General features: G+C 35.5%; 1 protein-coding gene across 2 annotated transcripts in view; it reads left to right on the plus strand.

The window, feature by feature from the left end:
- Positions 1-21,984, plus strand: part of LOC145671161 (protein EFR3 homolog B-like) — a 126,862-nt gene that overhangs the window by 8,948 nt on the left and 95,930 nt on the right. For both annotated transcript variants that reach the window (XM_081740007.1, XM_081739999.1), the window contains exon 2: positions 9,493-9,617. In XM_081740007.1, coding sequence (XP_081596133.1) covers positions 9,493-9,617 — 125 coding nt within the window. The remainder of the gene's footprint in view (positions 1-9,492; positions 9,618-21,984) is intronic.

The following is a 21,984-nucleotide window of genomic DNA, read 5'->3' on the forward strand; positions in this document are numbered from 1 at the left end:
ATTTACAAGGTGGGGTAAAGGACTAATACATATGTTGCAACAATATTTAATTCCCCTGTAACTTTTTACCAATTGCGCGTAAATCAAAATAAATGTCACCATTGTTCTTCTGATTAAATTTGAGCTTTAAATCATGTATCACATGGCCCTATTCCTATTTTAAAAACTTAACCTTAATTCAAAATGGCGGATTTTAAGAGGGCCTCCGTCAGGTATACCGTTACCATATGACTTCCCCCTAGTCCTAATATGTAGCCATATATTTGTTATTCACCTTTTGTCGTTACAAGAGGTCTTACACAGCTTTTACCTCCAACTGTATGAAGACTATTATGTACTTCCATGTGATGTTCTGGTAGCTGTATCTTCTAAACCCCTGGAGCTTCGCACCTTCAACTTCACTGAAATACTGACCACATTTAGTACTACTTTCTCATATGTGTCTCAGTCAGCAACTTGATTCACCCAAACGTAAGGTTTACTTGTGAGAATTCACTATTGAAAATGAGCGTAGTATTTTCTGAAATGAAATGAAATCTGTGAGTTTTACGTCCCATGTATAAGCCGGTTAGGCTAAAGGAGACGGTGATTATGAGAAACGAATGAAATGGTGGAATGAAGAAAGTGGGAGGAAACGGGAGAACTTCGAGAAAACCTACGCACCGGTGTTTGTCCATCACAAAGTTCACTTGGTGGGAGCAGGGTTTGAACCCGGGACCCCATGCACCAGCGGTGAACGCTCTACCACTGAGCCACCGCGGCCCCCGTAGTATTTCCTGTTTTTCTTTAAGCTTAAATCACATTCTTATGCTTCGAGGCTAAGAGAGACGGTGATGATGATGATAATGAATGAAAATGGTGGGATGAAGAAAGTGGAAGGAAACGGATGAAAGCCAAGATAACCCTTACACAAGTTTTTAAGGTGCACTTGAGCGTAGTATTTCATTCGATTCAAACAAATCCCTTATTTGTGTAGTTATTTAATCATATAAATGTTCCATTATAGATCTACTTTTTTTTTTTTTTTGTAGCAACTGAATTTCACATGATACTGGATTGTTTTTCAGTATTTGCTCAAATCTCAGAAATTCGAATGTATGAAATGACTACAAAGCTCTTTCACTACATTTAGCATTGTATTTTTTAATGCAAAATGTTCTGAAGTTCATTAAGGTCAGACGTGCAAGATTTGAAAGAAGCTCAAATTAAACAAGTATGGTTTATAACCAAGCAGTTATTTTTTTAAACGACTCTGCTTCATTTATTCTTTACTCGTCCCAATACATCACAATTTTAATTTTCTCGAAGCACTTGATCAACTAGTTTATATCTTCATTGGTGAAATTATAACTTTTGAATTGAAATTTCACTCGCCTCACACTACCCTCACATTATAGGGATGCGCACGAGACGAGTCGAGACAGGAGTTTCCTGACAAAATTCGAGTCTAGACATGGCTCTTCCAATAGAGAAATATACATTTTTCGAGTTGAGACATCACTTTTACAGCACATTTTCGAGACGAGACAGACACAAATCTTGTCTCGTGCGCATCCCTAATCACATAAAGTCTCTGATTAAGATTGCTACGTCTCGGAGAAGGTGTAAAAATTGCACAAATTCGAATACTAGTAGTTAAGGGTAATCTTATGCTACCAATTGTTGAAGACATGAGTGATACAATCAAATTTAACTCATGTGCATAATAGTGAATCTAACATGCATATTGCATACTAGTGATCTTTTTGTCTCCCCGACACACACACACACATATACATATATTATATGTATATGGACATAGTAAATGCATAAAGGAGTTTTGGTAATCCTAACTGCTTAAAAATATTGACCACGGATTAATATAATATCCAGTGGTGCCCACCCCCCCTTATGTCCATGACGCACCCCCCCGCAATTGTCTATCCATAGGTATTCTTCCATGAAAAAAAATCTTCGATTAATTTTACCCCCCCCCCCGCCAAACATATTTATATAGATTTTAACCCCCCCCCAAATATTTCAATGACGCAGTTTGCGTCATAGCCCCCCCCTTGTGGGCACCCCTGTAATATCAATACAAATAATATATGTTGATTTTCTTTCTAAGGAATTTTCCATTGTAATTTCTCTCTAGTTGAATCTCCGCGATCTTTTTATTGTCCGCTATTTTAGGCAAAACGAGGATTAGGCCAAACGAGAATCCTTTTTCGCCTAAAATGGGAGACTCAAATCTTATCATTTATCTGTCATAGAAGTGTCAGACAATTGGTTAGGCGAAATGAGGATTAGGCAGAACGTGGTGACACGGTCTGACATCATACGTTAATTAAATTGAAATGACTACCTTAGAGTATGTGGTCCCAGATTTGATTCTTGACAAGAACATAGCCTTTCCATTAGTCTCGATACTATAAGAAATAAGAAATATTAATGACTAGATAAAATGCCCCTTTTCGTGCGGGGACAATTGATTTGTGAACAGTATTTCAATCCTCTTCCCCACCCCCACTTACGATACGTATTTCAGTGAAATTGTAATTATAAAACCTCATAAGATATTCTATTTTTTGGCATAAATGTTGAACCTCTCTAACTCCTTTAGGATACGCTCTTGAATCAAAGTGACGATAAAACCAAGCTCGAGGTAAGAATTAACTATGTTCCAAAAATCATTTCAGATGAGTCAGCCATTTTCCCATGGTGCAACCACAAATAACAGATAACATCCACTTCAAAATGTCACTGGGACTCGCGTGCGCTTATTTTTAATGAAAAAGTTATTTACTGAGTGTCCTAACTTGAAGATAGACCCTAGTCTATTTTTGGCTGAGATTTTGACTTCCCATTCCCTTCTCTCCTTACTGTACACCCAGAAATTTATTTGAAACGATTCAGCCCTTTTCCGCCCTCCTGATTCGATCACACATAAGATCAGTTCCATTTATGTCACCGATTCTGTAATCTATTTGCTTCAACTTTTTTCACAAAGATCTAGCAACACTGCTTTGGTTAAAGTTATTCTTCCTTTTACTTCTCACGAAAATAACTGTTTCCTTTTTTTATTTTCTTGTTTTCTGAAAATGAGTACGTGAGTCCATGTTATTGTTACTATTATGTAGTAACCAGTTCAATTTTCTGTAAATATTTTTTTAAAATTATTTTTCGTATTAATACTGGTAACATCTATGTTGTATCTTACATTGTTTCCTAAAAGCTTCTAGAATGTGATGGGTAGTGGCGTATTTACGATTTTGTTTCGGAAGGGGCTTTGCTAACTTTCGGGGGGGGGGTGTGCTTTGCCTGAAAATGTGAAAATTCTGCAAGATATTTCATATACTTGACTATAGTAAGTAAGATTTCGGTGAACCCCCCCTAAATACGCCACTGGTGATGGGATACTTATGAAAAATACGTATAATGCCTGAATTATAGTAGTGACCCCAATAGTATTGATTCTATGTATGTTGGTTGGCATGGTTGGGAATTGCAAAAGTGAAGTTGAAAAGTTAGCTTAACATAGTTTCAAGCGCACGTAGGCTAACCAATAATATACCGTCATTTATCCTATAGTTTTTATCTCACACTTTCAATCGCACACTCACATTTTTATAGGGTTTACTTTGGTAATTCATACGGTTGACAAATGTTCGGCAAAGCAATTAAAGCAATTGTCTAATTACAAAGTAGGACCAACGTTGACTATTGACTTGTTGGCTAATGTTCGGCAAAGCGTCTAATTACAAAGTAGGACCAACGTTGACTATTGACTTGTTGGCTAATGCTCGACAAAGTGGCCAATTACAACGTAGGGTCACCATTGACAGTTGAGTTGGTTGGCTAATGCTCGGTAAAGCAGCCAATTACAACGTAGGATTAACATTGGTAATTGAGTTGGTTGGCCAATGCTCGGTAAAGCGGTCAATTACAAAATAGGACAAACATTCACAATTGATTTGGCTGGCCAAATGCTCAGTGAAGCGGCCAGTTACAACGTAGAACCAATATTCGCAATTTAGTTGTTGGCCAATGCTAGGTAAAGCGGAAAATTGCAACGTAGGAACAACATTGGCTATTGACTTGGCTGGCCAATGCTCGGTAAAGTGGTCAATTACAACGTAGGACCAACATTCGCAATTGAGTTGTTTACCAATGCTCGGTAAATTGGCCAATTACAATGTAGGACCAAAATTTGCAATTGAGGAGTTTGATGTAATAAGGGCTTAAGCGAGTTTACGCCCTTTCTGCATCAAACGCATTTGTGGCTTTTGCCATGGTTGTTTAGCCTCCTGGTAACATTTAAATTCAATATCGGAATAAAATGCTGCATATTACATTATTTTATGTAAGAAAAAGAAACACTACTTAAATTTTCAACATCGTTTTTTGTCCAACTGCATGTTTCAGACTTACGCCCTTATTGCATCAAACTCCTCAATTGAGTTGGTTGGCCAATGCTCGGCAAAGTGCACAAGGGCCAACGTTAGCAATTGAGGTGGTATACAAATGCTCGTCAAAGTGGTCAGTAACAATGCGCAACATCATTGACAGTTAGCCAACGTACCATTTTCCAATGTTGGATCTTGTAACGTACCTACTACCTAACTACTTAGTCTTTGGTATCGTCACTGGGAGAGGGGGTATAAAATTCTCCCTCCATTTTATTTAGTTTAGAAAAGGCAGGTTTTAATGGGAAGGTAGCGCATAAAAATTCCGATATTACCTTAGCAGTGGGATCGAACCCAATTTTTTTTATAATAAACAATTATGATGGCTCTTATCTTCGCATTCATCTAACCGTAAAATATAGGTATATTCTAGGATACAGACGTGAAACTCAATGATTATAAGGAAATAACGATTTATGAAAATTTTAACTGTATCAAAATTATGAACAAGAAACAATTAACCAACTGAATATCTGTATTGGACCTTACATACTGCCATAAGGGTTTTAGACTACATTGATTAATCATAAGCAAATGGTCCAATAATCAAAATAAATAATTAATTCCAACTCACCAGTTTGAAGATTCCGAACCATAGACATCAAATATAGTTGGATACGACAATATATAGTATATCTCACCAATATATTGATAGCACATAAATAAACTCACTTTTCCCTATATATGCCACTATCAATTAGACTTTTCAGACTACTTTAACTATTTATCTCGGAAAATTTAAACTACTTCACTTTTTTAAGGAACAAAACTATTTGAAAAATACACTTATCTTTTCCAACTTTCGTTAATATTCCATACTAAACCATATTTGGAATTATAACGACGTACATTCGATAAATAACTTAAAAAATTGACGTATTAGATGATCTATTCCCATAGTTTCCAGTAGACTTTTTCCCAGTTTGGCTTTCAGAATGATTATGACGTTATCGCCTGTAAAGCGCTATAAGTACAAAATAATTCTACCGGTCGCCGCTAATGGCGCCACTAGTAACTAGTGCTTAACAGCTGACAAAAGTTTCCATTTTTAAAAAATCCTAAATTAATGTAACTCATTACAAGCTGCTGTCTGCTGTATTAATGGGATGCTCAGTAGGGTGGAGTGAAAAGAGGCCAAAAAAATTTTTTTTCGAAATTTGATTTTGGGTAGGGGGCAGAAGTTGCATCATATCGTAGTACTTTACCATGGAAAATTTCAATACTCTAAAATAATTTTTAGCCGGGGCGCAAAGGGCCTTAAGTTTGATAGATTTTGTAAATAAGTGAAAAGAGGTCAATTTTTAAAAAATCTAAATTCGAATTCGGATATGGGGCAAAAGTTGCGTAATATCGTAGTACTTTACTAGAGGAAATTCTAATTCTCTAAAATATTATTTTAGCCGGGGCGCAACGGCCTTAAGTTTCATAGATTCTGTAAACAAATACATGTTTATTGGGTATTTATGTAATTATTAGGCAGGTCTTCGCTTGAAGTAGACTGTAATTTGAGGGTGTTAAGATTCATCGTAGTGTCCAGATTGATTTCTAAAGCTATCGAAGTTCATATTCAATGTTACAGGCTACGTCAACCCAGAATTCACCACTAAGAGGTGGCTGCCGTCAAGTTCAATTCCACCTGCCCGCCAACATTAGATTGAATGTTTCATAAGTTTCATTCACGTCTTCGTGCAAAATACTTCCACTTTGTCTCGAAAGTAACCATGTATTTTCTCGAGTCACTTTTGGAACGAATAAGGAAATCTCTCTCTCGAGTCCCACATACTTAAAGAAGCTTCACTAATTATTTTCATTAATCTTACCACTGCTTGCGTATGACATGGTAACTCTGGGATATTAACACATGTATTTTCTGAAGAGCAAATTTCTTGCAATTTGCCATCTGTCACGAATCAGTATTGGTGGCTTTGTTATGTTACACTGATTTCAGTTTGAAACTTCTGTGTAATTAATAGCCACGAAGTTTAATACTGGCACTTGGAAGAAACGAATTTCAAAGGGTTTCCTGGATTGGAGGATTTTATCGGCAGCAAGGATTCGTGTAGCTGAACTGTCGTCACCAATCATAGCAATGAGAATATTCTAAGGATTCGCATAGAGTGCATTTCTGAACATGACTTTACTGACAGAAGTCTTGTATGGTTCTTGCAAACATTCGCGAAAGTCTTGTGTTCAAGAACAAATGTTTAGCTCCGTATTTGACAAGAGGTTTCAGTTTGATGTTGAACCACACTGGTGCATTTACTTTTACCACGAACTTTGCAAGAGTTTTGAGCTCCTCTGAAGGATTTGGCGTTGATATATATACACACAAAAGTCTGTAAGCCATTGTTAACCAGCGGGCATGCGCAAGTTTCCCTGGTTTTTTATCTGCTAGGCTTTTATCACAGTTTCATCTTATGACAGATTGTCATATTTCATACAAGTACCTTTGATCATAACTGAAATCACGCACATTTAGGAATGTAGGAAGTTCTGAAGAAATCTTTTTGAAGCCGCACACTGTATTTGTTTCACAATTTACAAGAGATTTATCAATAGAGCCAGAGAAAGTGTAAGAACCAGTAGTTGCATCATCGATTTCTTTTAGTAAATGACAAAGTGGTAGTTAAATGAAATGCAATAAGCATATCCCCAACTGCAAGAGCCTCCCTAAATGCTTTTCAAGCATTCTTAATCACTCCTCCTTTTGACTCAACATTAGTATTAGTGCCATCGCAGACGATGGGTACCACATCTGATAGGTCCACATTATTTTCTTGTATTTCGCGGCAGATGGAACTAGCAATATTCTTTGCTGATGCTGATCCGGTCAAAGAGGCATGGCTGGGAAAATTGTTACGTGGTTCTTCAAGGATACAATAATGTTCTTCCATCTTCATATCTATGTGACTTTCGGACATCACGAGTGTTTGATATTTCTTCCCATCAAAATAGATGGCATGAGGTTTCACTTTATTAACAGCCTCTTTAGTTTTTACACTTTTCGATCCTCTTTGTATTTTACTTCTGTCAATTATGTTTTGCGACTGCTCTGGACTCACAATATTAAACTCTCCCAAAACTGCAGTAGCAATTGCTGCAATTTTTCTTCAAGTCACTCCGGTTTTCTCCTTCAATTTTGCTAATGTTGGGGAAAATTTTCTCATTTGCATGCATCCAATCAGTGATTGCTATTTTGTCTTCTTCAAAGAATACTTCCAACTAAAATCAGGATCTCCTCCAGGTTCAACGTGTTCTTTATTGCCTTCCTTTCTTGTTTCCGAAGATTAAGAGGAATCTGAAGATTGATAATGTAACTGGTAGAGAGTATAATACTCTTTGGTTAAAAGCTTCACCGTAAGATCGCTTGTTGGCTTTCCTTTCTTCTCTTTTCTTCAATTTATTTGTCCAAGTAACTTCAATATAACCGAGTATCATTTTTTTACTCACCACCCAGCGACGCAACTAGTCTAGTTGTCGCCCAAGGCAAGAACTCGGTTAGCCCCCCTTCCTCCTGACCAACCAATCAAAACGCTCCCCAACTATAACTGTTATCGGCATCATACAGTAGTTTTCCTATTCCATTTTTCCTTCAAGTGGTAAAGCTTGACTTCAAAATTGCAGTACATATTCTATTAGTACAAGATAAAACACCAAACTAATTAGTATCTGATTGACAAATAATTTGAGAGTAGCAAGCTTGACATATTCTATAGACTTATCATAATAACAGTAAATCAAAATGTTTCTGGAATTATACATCGGGACGTGTGTATGTATAGAATGAATCAACAATATGTTGCTTTAAAATAAAATATTTAATTATGACAAACAGTTAAACTGTCGTCTCAAGTATTATGCACGGATATTTTGCAAATCTCTTAAATCGATAAGTTAAATGAAAACACAAAAAGCTGAAACTAAAATTTAACTTTTCAGGCTTTTTGGCTGCAAAGTTTTTTTACAATGTCCTCAAATCATTGCTTTGAAGCTCAAAAGATAATTTATGCTGTATGGATATGATCCTAAGTTGTCCTGTTAAGTTTCTAGGGTATTTTTTTATGATTTTCAGTTGCTAAAACTTATGTCCTTGCCTTATAGTGAAAATAAATATTTGTCAAGTTTGTGCCCTCCATTTCGGCGCCTGGAGCACAAGCCCCATTTGCCCCCCTTAGTTACATCACTGTCACCACCCACCAGACTATTATACTACTGATAACACTGCCAACAAGTACATTATAAGATATCAGAAGAAAACTGTTATCAAAGAGCAAAAAAAGAAAAAAAGCTTCTTTATGACAAAGTCGCAAAATGCTTATAGTTGATCACTTTTCTTCTTATTATTTCCAAATTTCAGGGCCATTGCGCCTCGGCTAAAAATAATTTTAGAGAATTAAAAATTCTTGTTGTTATTTACTGATACAGGATGCTTCTTTTGCCCTGTATCAACAATACAAATTACAGTGTACTTTCAGCGAAGATTTGCTAAATATTTACATAGTAAATGGAAAATAATTTGCAAAATCTGAAATTTAAGGCCCCTTGCGCCCCGGCTAAAAATTATTTTAGAGAAGTGAAATTTTCTATGGTAAAGTACTACGACATGATGCAACTTTTGCCCCCTATCCAAATTCGAATTTCGAAAAAAAAAAAATTCGCTCCACCCTAATGCTCAGTGATAATTTCGGAAGATTTCTCCCGAGGGGGGGATTTCAATACGCAGGGGGTTAAAGTAGTTCTGTAGAAATACTGTTAAACCTTATTGAACATGATCAGAGATATGCCTCGGGGTATTTCGGAGCTCGGGGGATCAATCCCCGGCCACTGCTGAAATAATTAAGGGAAATTGTAGAAAAAATAGTTGTCCATCTTCAGTATTGTATGAGGGTCACTACTTCTCCAGTTTTCTTATCTAGAAATCGAATTGAAATAAATATTTATAAGTTTCATTTTTGAATGATTCAAGTTGTGAATTTCTCCGTTTGAACCCTTTCTCCCGGCGAGTCGTTTAACAGCATTTTTTTTTTTTTTTTTTTTTTAATTTCAGGTCTTTCCATAAAGAGACTAAGTCAAACTCCTTTCGTCGTGAAAAGCAGTTACATGAGCTGCTTACACTGAAGCAGGTGTTTGTGAGACTTGAACCAGATAAGTTAAATGAACTAGTTAACAGAGGTACGTGAATCATTAACTTTACTACTTTTAAACTGTTATTGTTAGGACCTTTTAAGGTAACAAGAAACCCCCAGTCTTTATGATGTCCTGTTATCTTATTATTTATTCGATAGAGAAGCTAATTTAATTTAAGTGCTCGACGTGGACCGATTAAAATATTACATAACCTTAATATTGTCTGATGCAAAACAAAGAGCTCACTGTAAACGTCTATTATGTAAGTGTGTCTGCTCGGAGCGCCAGATTTTGTAAACGTCTAAATTTTGATAAAGTGTGGAGAAGAAGGGTGGTGCGCTAGTCCTTCTTCGAGTATGAGCATGGTTCAGATTCCGGGAACAAAATTTTATCTTATTAGCAACACTGTTGAAATCTCTGTTCTGAGAGCTAAAATAGTTTATGACTCGATACGCCACTGTTTCCGACTTGTGTACGATGTTAAAAAAAAGTAGGTTTGGCATAGAAGTATCGGACTTTAAAGGGTACCATGACCCATTTGGGTTTCGAACCCACGATCCTTTTTATTTAAAGTATTACGTAATAATGAAAGAAAAGTTGGAGGCTAATTTCACGGTAAAAGAAAATTTTATCTCCTCGTGGTACTCCAGGGCTTTAGGAAAATAAGATACCCCTAAACCGTGAGAGCAAGCGAAAATTTATTTTATTCCAGTAGCGTATAAGTATATTCACATGCTGCAATGCTGAAAAAGAATTTTGTTTTAATTTCTGGTTTGTAGGGATGAACTAGACTGATTTTCACTTTCCATAAAAATTGGAATTTAAAAAATAATAAAATATAAATAAGCAAATATCTTGAATTTAAATTTTGACTGAAAGTCATGAAAGTCTGTTCAATTCAGTCCATGGTAGATTGAATTAGAAAATTGCCTGCAATTCCTTATTGTTTTAGCCTAACAAACTCTCAAAACAAATGTAATTTTTGAGGTCATGGATACAACTTGTTCATGAAAGAAAAAGTTCACGAATTTGGGTTAACAGTAAAATAAAAGCTTTAATAAGTAAAAACAAAAATAAGAAAAATGTTTTAAAAAATTGAGCATGACGAAAGTTAACTGAATCTGCAATTTATAATAACGAAGATGAGATATAAGGCATAAGGCCTTAGCACCAAAATTAATTTAAGAAAATTACATTTTTTTATCTTCTTTCTTGACCTATAGCTTGAATCAATTTTTATAATTGCTCTGACACACATAAACAAAGTAATGAAATTGTTTTCCATAACCAGTCCTAGGTGAAACTTATGTTTGTTTATCCTTACATAATAAGAATTCGTAATCATCTACAATACAAAAATGGTTAATTTACATTATATTTAGCAATATTTATTCACGTGATATGGGAAGATGAACATATGATTAACGTTGGTCAGCTGATACTTTGTGCTTAATGACGTTACACAAATTATGAATTTAAGAATCGTATAGTTTTATAGAATCTGAATTTAAATACATACGATTCAGGTTGAGTGAAATTTAGAAAATAAGTGGAATAATCTAGAATACGTGGAATGAGGTGAAATAAGTCATGACTTCGAAAGGAGACTTAGTGAGAAATTTTGAAGGAAAAATGGGCTGACTTAATGAAAATAAGCAAGCCTATGGCTGGTTTCTAATCGTTTATAAGCATAAACTAAGATTGGGAGATAATTACACCATATATGAAATTCTATACTAACATACATCAATGCGAGTAGTATTGTTATTTATCCATGCATAATATACACATACATATTAGCGAATATGGAAATATATCAACACACACACACACAAAATGACAATTGTGTATATGCATACAAAAAGACAATTAATACTTAAATATTCATATTCAATGCAAAGACGTTTTTAATAAAATATGTCTTAGACAAATGTAGTTGTTTTCCATGGTTTTCCTTATGTTGCAACAATAATATATGCATATAGCCTTAGGTTGTCGTCATTATTGTGATCTATGCGCATAGATTCTGATCTCTCTATCGTTTAGAGGATCAGAATGATACATTGAATGCGGCTTTGCTTAGCCTATTTTTAGTTACTTGTCAATGCATATTCATCTGGACAAAATACAATATCTGGTCCGTCTTATCAACGGATTCCGTACCTCTAACAAAATGACCACTTATGAGATTACTTGCGTTTTCTAACCACTGATTAGCTTTTAATCTCTTTGCTTTACGTGCTTTTATTGGGACATTACTATAGTATTCATTAAGCTCTTATTAGTAGGGGAAAAGGGGGTAATGACACGGGGTTATTTTTAATTGCTCAGAACAGCAATGAGAGAGCACCATGGAATCTAATGAATAGTGCTATACATATCTACGTATGTTTACTGTGAAATAACTCGGAACTATTGCGTAATTACTCTCCGTTATAAGATAGCAGACGGAAATTTGAAACCTTACACTGCGTGTAGTTACCCTGTAGTTGAGGGTAATAGCACGCACGCAACAGTTGAGTTCTTAGTTAAATTCTTTTTTAAACTTCCATATGATGATATTCCCTAAACGTATTTGCTTTCATCACTCTTTTTATTGCAGAAGAGCCATTACGACGCATTGCTGTTAGAATTTCTGAACTTTGGTGCTTTCCCTTCTGCTTCACTGACGATGGTTTTTGCCTAGAAATTGGAGAAATTGCTGTTAACGGGAGTATTGCGGAGAATTTTTCAGAATTGGTGACTTCCCTTAATGGTCCAGCGACTGATAGTTCAGAAACGTCACTAAATTTTTGTTTCGTCGAGTCCATTTCATCAAGAGAAAGGTTAGCTTCCATATTCTCCTCAGTCTGACTACAGCACTGATCACTTGCAGCAAAATCAGCATCTATAAAAACTTCTGGATTCATGGGGAACGTATCACACCTTTCAAAGCCTAATGAGGCATTTTAATCACTCGCACTCTTGTGTTTATGCGTGCTATTACCCCAAATCGGGCCATTTTGATTTTTTTGTTCCTGATTGGCATGCGTAAATATTATAACAAAATACTAACCCTGTATTTATTCTAAATTGACTATTCATACATATTGACTACAAAAATGCCGTACCCCAGAAGTTTGAACTTAACAACGAAAGAAAATTAGTAAAATTTTTGAAGAAAAACAAAGATTTTCAATATATGGTCATATTCCGCAGTACATTATCTGCAGCGCTTTCCCACTCAAGTGAGATTCGTTGGGCACGTTCTTGGTAGGATTGAGCACTTTCTTCTGTTTCTTTGTAAACAGGGATGCGTGCAATTATACACAGCGTGCCATTACCCCGTTTTCCCCTATATTGATTGAAGTAAATGCATTAGGTTACCAACTCCTATGTGAATAACTTTATAAACATAGCTGTTTTACACAATTCAGACAATACACTGAATGCACTTCTAGAAAATATATATCAAGCTTTGTTTTTTAATTATTTTACATCCAAAGAGTGCTTGTCAATAGCATTGATGACGCACTTTCACTCCACGCAAATTCAAACATTCTAATTTAAATACTTAGATTGCCTTCTTTTATCAAAATTTACACAATTTGAGCTACTAAACGTCTGCACGTTACTTAGTTTACATTTGGTTGATCTTTCTTTAGCCACAATTTTGAATCATATCAGACAAAAAAGGAAAATTATAGGACATAATGTCTTTAATGAAAACATTGCGGTCATTAATATCACATAAACATGTAAATAAATTGCTAAAGTGTCTCTATAGCTCAACGTAAACCTACTTTAAAGTAAAATTCTACTCTTTGATACCGAAAGATTGAAGTAAGAGTACTTATTGTTGATGTGAAGAAATTTAATGTTTTTGAAATATCAGCTACTGCTAGCTTTAGTTTCTACACAATGAAAGTCTTGCAGCTTTACTTAATGCTGAAAATCGGCCTTTCAACAGCAAGAAATAATTTTTAGGTGGGTCCTACCTTTCGTTGTCACCACTGCGCTGACCACATATGCACAGAGGTCCTCGCGTTTCCTTGTTTTGGGGCTGCGCGACTATCGTTCAGGATGCTGGGTTCTCCCAAAGGACTTTTGCTGTGCCTTCCTCATAATCTGCAAGAGGCGACTAACTCTGGCCTGTCCTTCTCCACTGGAAAACTACTTTCGCCGATTCATCTCATAATGCACTTTTCTGCACCAGCACTTGCGCTCACTACATTTCACCAATACCATTGTTTGTAGCTTGGGTGTAGTGTTGCACGGACTAATTTTTTGAAAGTGTTTTTTAAAAGGTGTTCATTGTATAATGCAAGCTAATCGTGTATTCTTAAGGCTAGTCTTAGTGCTTTTTTTAAAAAAAAATAATGTGCATGCAACTTTTAAGTTTGCTTTTTTGATTCCTTATTAATTTTAGTTAAACAAGTCCGTTGACGCTTGTTGTCTGAAATATTTATAGATATATGTATATGCGTGAAAATGTATCACCCACGCAAAAATGTATGTAAACACTTTAATGTTTTTCGGAGTTTAGAATATTAACTAAAGAAAATTTACGTATAAATGCCTGTGCTTTAGTACAGCCGAAGACCGTATACTGGACTGCTTTTGTAGTTTAACTGCTCATTTTGTCTTTTACTGAACGTGTTGTATATGTTAGTGTGTCGTGTGAGGTAAACTCAGTGTATCACTAATTGCTTGCAACTCACTTTCGATTCCAGTTTGCGACTGCCCCGAAATTTTGAATTCTCAACTTGCCGATTTTTTTGGGAGACGCCTCTAAGTGTGTTTTTGATTTCCTCCTTTTTCTGTCATTCGTCAATTTGACACGTCATCAATTATATTTTGTTTGTATCCGCCCATTTACGGTGGTCGAGCGTCGTTTTTCCAAAGTACTTGATTTCTATAAATTTCACGTTGTTTCTAAAAATTTTTATGGAATTTCATCTGGAGTCTTGTTGTCAGGTTCGTGCTGTTGGGCCAACTTACAGATCTGTGCAAAAATCTTATCTAACTTCTACCTGGGGACATCTTAACTGAGATGGGACTTTAACAAATTCGCAGGAATCATTTTCCACATAGATTCTATTCAATTTGAGCAGACTTTGCTATTTTTCTCCTCTTCCAAAGAAAGATGTTAAACGCTCTTCCGTTTATTTGCTTGGGTTCGTAAACAGCCCTCTGTGTGTCTGTGCGGTCGGGTGGTTACATGGCGGTGAAGGCATTGTTATAAAGGACAAAAGAAAATCACTTTCCTTCCTTCCCGCAACAGAAGGTATACAAAATTAAAAAAAAGCAACAGCATATTACGTTTGGATACGGAAAGAAAATAAAGAATACTGTTTCAGTTTCCTTTGCTTTTTTTACACACAAAATTTAAAATGACATTCACCAAAGTTGCTTTAATAATTATTAAATAAATCAAATGAATTTTAAAAATAAATTTTAAAAAATGGATATGAGGCAACTGTCACATCACAAAGCTTTGTCCCGTGAACTTTGAACTATTTTAACTATGGATCACTAGGAATGTAATAGGGCATATACAGAAGTATACGGTATATACCCACCTCATTTACGAAAGAATGAGCGTATACGGGGTGAATGTACGCTATATTTTGAAAGCTGCTGATCGTATACTTACCAAATTTTTTTTTAGCATTTCATCGCTGGGGACCATCAAACTGAAGTACTATCCGCTTCTTAGCAAGCCGGTAGCCAGCCCAAAAATGTAAGGGGGCCGGCTGAAGTTAGGGGAGGCGATCCAACCATATTATAGTTTATTATCATGTTATAGTTTATTTGCTAGCATACAGTGAAAATTTTAGGGGCCAGCCAAAAATTAGGGTCTTTTGTAGAGGGTCTTTTCAGAAGTTTTCCACATTAGTTTGTATTAATTTTAGAAATAATTAAAATTGATATTTATAGTATGTATGCTTAATATAATAACAGGGTTCGCAAAAGAATGAGGACGAATGTTGTATCTTTCTTATAACAGACAAGGAGAAGGAACCTAAATCACATATTTTAGATAACAGAAATCTTTTGTTTCCCTAATTTAGGTGCGCATTGCGTTCATAGCAACTTCCGAATAATTTGTTTTATGTTAGGTAATCCTTTGTCTGCCACTGGCGGCCAAGATTTCACATCTAAATTGCTGTTAGCATTATTGCATGGCAGGGTATACTTTTGCCTTGTTATTCCATGTAGAAATTGCTATTATTTGCAGGATGCGGGACGTTTCGATGCTTCAGGGGCATGGTAATCATGTTTTAAAAGGTAACCTAACTTAACCTAACAATTTTTAACGTTTTAAGTGCTTTTTTGTAGATTTAAAACTAAATGGGCACCTCTAAAGTTAAGCCATGAATATTTCTGTTTAATTGAACGAGAGCGACTCAAATTTCGCGTACCGACTACTCACTTCCAGAAGTACTTGAAAAATGATAGTAGCAAATTTCCTTCAAGAAACAAAAAATCAGTCGAAATTTGTTTCAGTTAGCTGATGTATAAAGAATGAAAGGTATATTACGATATTAGCAACTTTTAAACCAGGTTAAAAAAAGACAAGAAGAACAACTGACACATATATTCCAGAGATGGAGTGGGTCAGTGGGTCGGTGGGTCAGTGGGTCAAGTTTTCTGGGTGGGTCAGTGGGTCGTGGATCAACCGCATGTGACCCACTGTGACCCACCGCCCAACGTGACCCACTGCGACCCACCACCCACCGTGACCCACCACCCACCATGACCCACTGCGTCCCACTGACTCAGTCTGACCTACCGACTCCCTCTGCTTACTGCATTGTAGACAGTATCTTCTGAAGACTGGTAAATTTGTCTTCGTTTTACTTTCAAGGCCTTCATTTCCCTTCCTTTTCCATTTGTTTCCGTCTGCTTACCTAAGGTGAGTAGACTATATCTAAGTGATAAAAGAGCTTCAGGCACTTTTGGATTTGATATTTCTAATTGTAATAATAGCAATAGAACTTATACTACTACTTGTCTTTCGAGGCCTGTCAGTTTTTAGAGAAGCTAACTACTGGAAAAATACATTTTTGAATCACAGTAATGTATAAATTATTATAAAAAAAATTGAATGTAACTATGTGTACCTGATCATCACGGTCAAATTACAAAGTCAAATGAAATGAGTTTTGGTATATGGTTAGGCCTTAATCCAAACTCGGATGTTATATTGCTTTCATTATAATACACATCCCAAAGAGGTAGTGAGGATCCGAATTTTTGCGAAAAAAAAAAATGAGTATCTCGCAAGCCGTTAAACTTACGAAGCTGAAGTTCAGTGTATTAACTCTATTAAAAATAAACAGAATCTGACCTAGCATTTTTTTTAAATTCTCCTTTATGGGGGGGGGGGGTACTTTCTATATTTGTAAAATTGAAAGTGAGTTGGTTTGTAAAAATAATCAAAAATGATCGATATTAGTTAAGAAAAAAATTCAGAAACAAAAGATACAGTACTTCGCTTCATATACCCATTGCTTTCTACTATAATAATTGCTGAAGCTTATGTTTATTATATGGAGCGCTTGCAGCACAGGGCAATCAATCCATAAAGTTGTGAGAAAAATAGACATAAAATTTATACTGTAAGCTTAAGTACACGGAAATTTTAGTTTGGATTGTATGCATAATTATATGGAAAATTTTACGTTAGTCTACTTACCTTGATTTGGGACTTTAAATTTCATCCCTTTTTCCACTAAAACGTATCTATAATTCAACAAGGAAATAATTACACGATGATAATTTAATTGGAATTCATCGTAATTTGGCCCATAACAAACAGCAGTGTGGTAGCTGAAGGGGAAGAAGGGGGAAATTCTCGGACACCTCTGAACACTTCTCTGAAACATCGTTTCCTTTTGCCTTCTAGGCGGGAGGGAACTTGGTAATGACATCAAATTTTCATGTGTAATTACAAAAACTAAATTTATAAACGAATAAGAAATCATCAGTTTATCAGGTTTTAATTGATAATTTGTGCACAAGATTTCCTATCGAAGATGCGGTAGATAAAGTTTCTGTTTTCCATGAGTCGACATTGCCAACTGACATGGTCGATATGGAAAAGATGTTGTATGGTGATAGAGAGGTGATACTTCTTGCGGAGTATTTCAAAACTGACCAAGAAAAATCGTTATCAGATTTAAGTCTAGCAAGCAGATTGTCAAGTATTACAAATTTCCGCGACTGAGTGCGAACGGGGATTTCCCCTTATGAATTTATAGATGACTAACATTAGAAATAGACTAAGTGCTCAAACATTGTCTAACTTGTTGTTCATCAATGTTAATGGCCCACCGCTAGACAAGTTCAAAGTAGACGAGCTAGTTATTTCCTGGCTAAAGGATGGACATCATTCCGCTGCGGATGATTTACCACGAAAAAGTCCTGAGGCCAACAGGAAATAAACCCGATTTCAGATTTGTTTTAAGGTGGCAAATTACGAGTTATGGAAAATGTATACTTGTATTACTAATGGCTTATTTGTGTTTTTTTAGGGATGGGCATGAGTCGAGCTAAAACTCGAAACACGATTCGAATTCGAGTCGAGTTACGAGTCGAGTCAAAGCAGTCGAGTTCCGAGTCGAGTCACTGTTTTGAGGTCGAGTTTCAAGTCGAGTCGAGTTTGATACATAGCTCGCTCGTTCATCTCGTTTTAGGTCGTTTTGAAATCATGACCTGACTAGACTGGAAAGCGAAAGCCGTGAGAAATATAAGTAATAAAGTGGATTACTTTCAATGTTGCTCACGAGAGGGGACATTGTTCGCGTCTCTTCTCGTCTCGATAACGAGACAATAGATTTTTATAACGAGACAGTCTCAAATGTTGTGAGCATCAATAAAGTATGTATACTATGTAGATCTTACTATCAAGGCTGAGACTTATACGGTCGAATTTTTGAGCCCAAGCAGAAGCCCAACCAAGGGAGTGATGTCAACAGGCTCAGCTTGGTTCAACTGAGAGAACAGCTCGATCCGGCTCGGTTGGGATGATCCATCGGCACGGCTCAAGTGAGCCGATGGCTCGATCCGGCTCGGTTGGGATGAGCCATCACCTCGGTTTGGTTCGGCTCTGGTGAGCCATCAGCTCGAGCCGGCTCGCTTGAGGTGAGCCATCGACTCAGTAGACATGACATGCAAACGATTTTTCTGAGATCGGCTCTGTGATGAACGAGTCGTGAGCCGACCCATTTAAACCAATTGCACCATTAGAGTCGGCACAGAGTCGGCACAGGTCTACCAGCTTCTGGTAGAGATGCCAAGAAATGCACTTTCCCTGGGAATGTCTTTCTGTCTTAGGACAATTAATTTGGTGGGTCCTATAAACGTATGACCCCAGCCTACCATCACCCTCCTCCGAAAAATAAACCCGGAACTTTGTGAACGAAGTCCTTGCCTCTTAGACTTCACGACTACCGAGATTGGCTGTCAACTAGTTTTTAGTATTCACATACAAACCACTTCATATTTTACATGTTATAATAATAATAATAATAATAATAATAATAATAATAATAATAATAATAATAATAATAATAATAATAATAATAATAATAATTATTATTATTATTATTATTATTATTATTATTATTATTACTTATAGCAGTTAAACTAATTAAACCGAACACTACTCCAGGTCCAGATAATATTCCTTATTATGTAATAAAAGCTTGTGCAACTGAACTTTCAACTAGTTTGGCAAATATATTTAACGTTTCATTACGTACAGGTGTATATCCTTCAATATGGAAGCAAGTATATGTTGTTCCGGTATATAAATCAGGTGATAGACAGATTGCAAGCAACTACAGGCCAATAACTCTTGTCAATGCATTCTCAAAGATATTTGAACTAATTGTCCATAAACACATATATTTTAATGTAAGAAATATCTTAAATGAGTCTCAACATGGTTTTTATAAGGGCAAGTCAATTGTAACAAATCTAATTCATTTTACAGACTTTACCTATAACGCACTGAAAAATAAATTGCAAGTCGATGTAATATACATAGATATATCAAAAGCTTTTGACTCTGTCAGTCATAAGTATCTCATTAGCAAGTTATCAAATATTGGTTTGTCACCTTTGTACATTCGCTGGTTTGAAAGCTATCTGTCAAACAGAACTTACGAAGTTAAAATCGGACCTGTACATTCTAGTGTAGGCTATGTAAAAAACGGAATACCACAAGGGTCGCCCTTGGGCCCTCTCTTATTTTCTTTATTTTTAAATGACCTGACAGAAAAAATAAAATACTCTAAAATTCTCCTATATGCTGACGATATGAAGTTGTTCAGAATAATCAACAATGAGTTCGATAATTATTTACTGCAACAAGACTTAAATGCAGTAAACACGTGGTGTAGAAATAATTTTCTAAAAATTAATGATAAGAAAACAAAATTTATGACATACACCAATAAAACTCAATATTATGTCAGTAAATATGAGGTCAATGGTGTACAAATTGAGAAAGTAAGCATTATTAAAGACCTAGGTATTACATTTGACAGTCAGTTAAAGTTTTCTAATCATATAAATTGTATTGTACAAGGTGCCAGAAGGATAATAGGTTTTATTTTTAAACAGTGGCCTGTATTTCAAAGAGATAAAACGTATGTATTTCTATATAAATTACTTGTAAGACCAAAATTAGAATTTGGTTCGGTAATTTGGAACAGTATTTCTAAAACTTTGACAAACAAGATTGAATCTGTGCAAAAATGTTTTATTCGCCTTCTATGTTTTAAAATGAAAATGAGCTATTATATTGGACTGATTATTGGGGTTTAGAAAGCCTTATGAATAGACGAAAAAATTTCGACAGAGTATGCATGCAAAAAATAGTAGATAACATTTATATCAGTGAACATTGTTTACAAAACATAGGTTTTAAAGTGCCAAATCATAGCATAAGAAATACCATGATTTTTAGTTCCTCTGAATTGGAAAAGTTGAAATTTTAAAAAGATTGACATATTCTTTAAGCTCATTTTAGACTTATTGTATCAAGCAATGTGAAAGTTTTATGTGATCTGACTGATAGTTTTTAATCAATGACGTTTAGAAACATGAAGCCAAATATAATTTTATGACTGCTGTTCTTAGCTTCTTGTTGTTTTAGATGGATGGAAAACTTGATAAGTTTTACTGCGTTGACAAGGAATTATTTCTGCTTAGCTGACTTTTAGCTACATTGTGTTTTATATTAGTACCTTTCTTTTTATTGTTTTCTTTCTTATTATTTATTTTTTAGTAGTATTATTATTCCATACTCTGATACCAAGTGCTGTATTTTTGCCAAAAGCTGTTCGCGGCACTAAAATAAAGATTATTATTATTATTATTATTATTATTATTATTATTATTATTATTATTATTATTATTATTATTATTATTATTATTATTATGTGTTATAGTAGTATCATTGATAATAATTATATTGTTTATGTAGGATACTTGAAGAGAGTATTTAGAACTACACACAGGATTTGGCTCGTTTTGGCTCAACTCGACTCGAAACAAATTCGAGTCGAGTTGGAGGAAAGTTTTCGAGTCGAGTTCTCGAGTCGAGCTGAAAGATTTATGTTTCGAGTCAAGTCGACTTTCAAAGAAAACTCGCTCGTACCCATCCCTAGTGTTTTTTCAACTTTGTACCTAATTTTTAATAAGTCTCTTCTTTCCTTTTCATAAACTAGAAGGTAAATTACTTTGAATAAATATTCATAATAATTGCAATTATGCAAATGTTGTAACTTATATTTAACGTGGTGTTTTAGTGATTACACAAATTACAATTATGAGCATACTTTATGGAGATATTCTTACAGACAGTACCCGATCACTTTTATACGCCATGGAAAACTGATTTTTGAAGTCTTTGGAGAAAAATACTGTGAACTGAGAAATCATAACCTTTTCCATATTGTACAGAAGTATTTTTCTGCGAATAGAAGTTTCTTTTGGAATGTGTTAAGAAATTAACACTCGCAAGAATACTCTCTTAGTACAAGTATATTTTAGGCACATACTAATTTCCCCCCACCTCGAAGTGCTTCAATTTCCTCATTGACAAACACTTTACCATTTTATATCGTAAAGATCAGATCCACCTCTATTGTAACAGAGTGGTGCTTGAGCGATTGACCGTAAAAATTCAAACTCCGATTAGTGACAATTTCACAGTCTTGTTTTATTACAAGTGTAAACTCTTTAGTCAGTAAAAGAGGCCGTGGATTATGTGTAAGGGTTGATGACGAGATTTTGGTGTCAGAGTAGGTCACAGTGGATGAGAGTGGTTGTCAGAGTGGGTCACGGTGGGTGGTGGGTCATGCTGGGTCACAGTGGTTCATGGTGGGTCGTGGGTCAGAGTGAGTCATGGTGGGTG

Source organism: Thermobia domestica, chromosome 2, assembly GCF_964235325.1.
Source record: "Thermobia domestica chromosome 2, izTheDome1.hap1.1, whole genome shotgun sequence".
Classification (NCBI taxonomy): Eukaryota; Metazoa; Arthropoda; class Insecta; order Zygentoma; family Lepismatidae; genus Thermobia; species Thermobia domestica.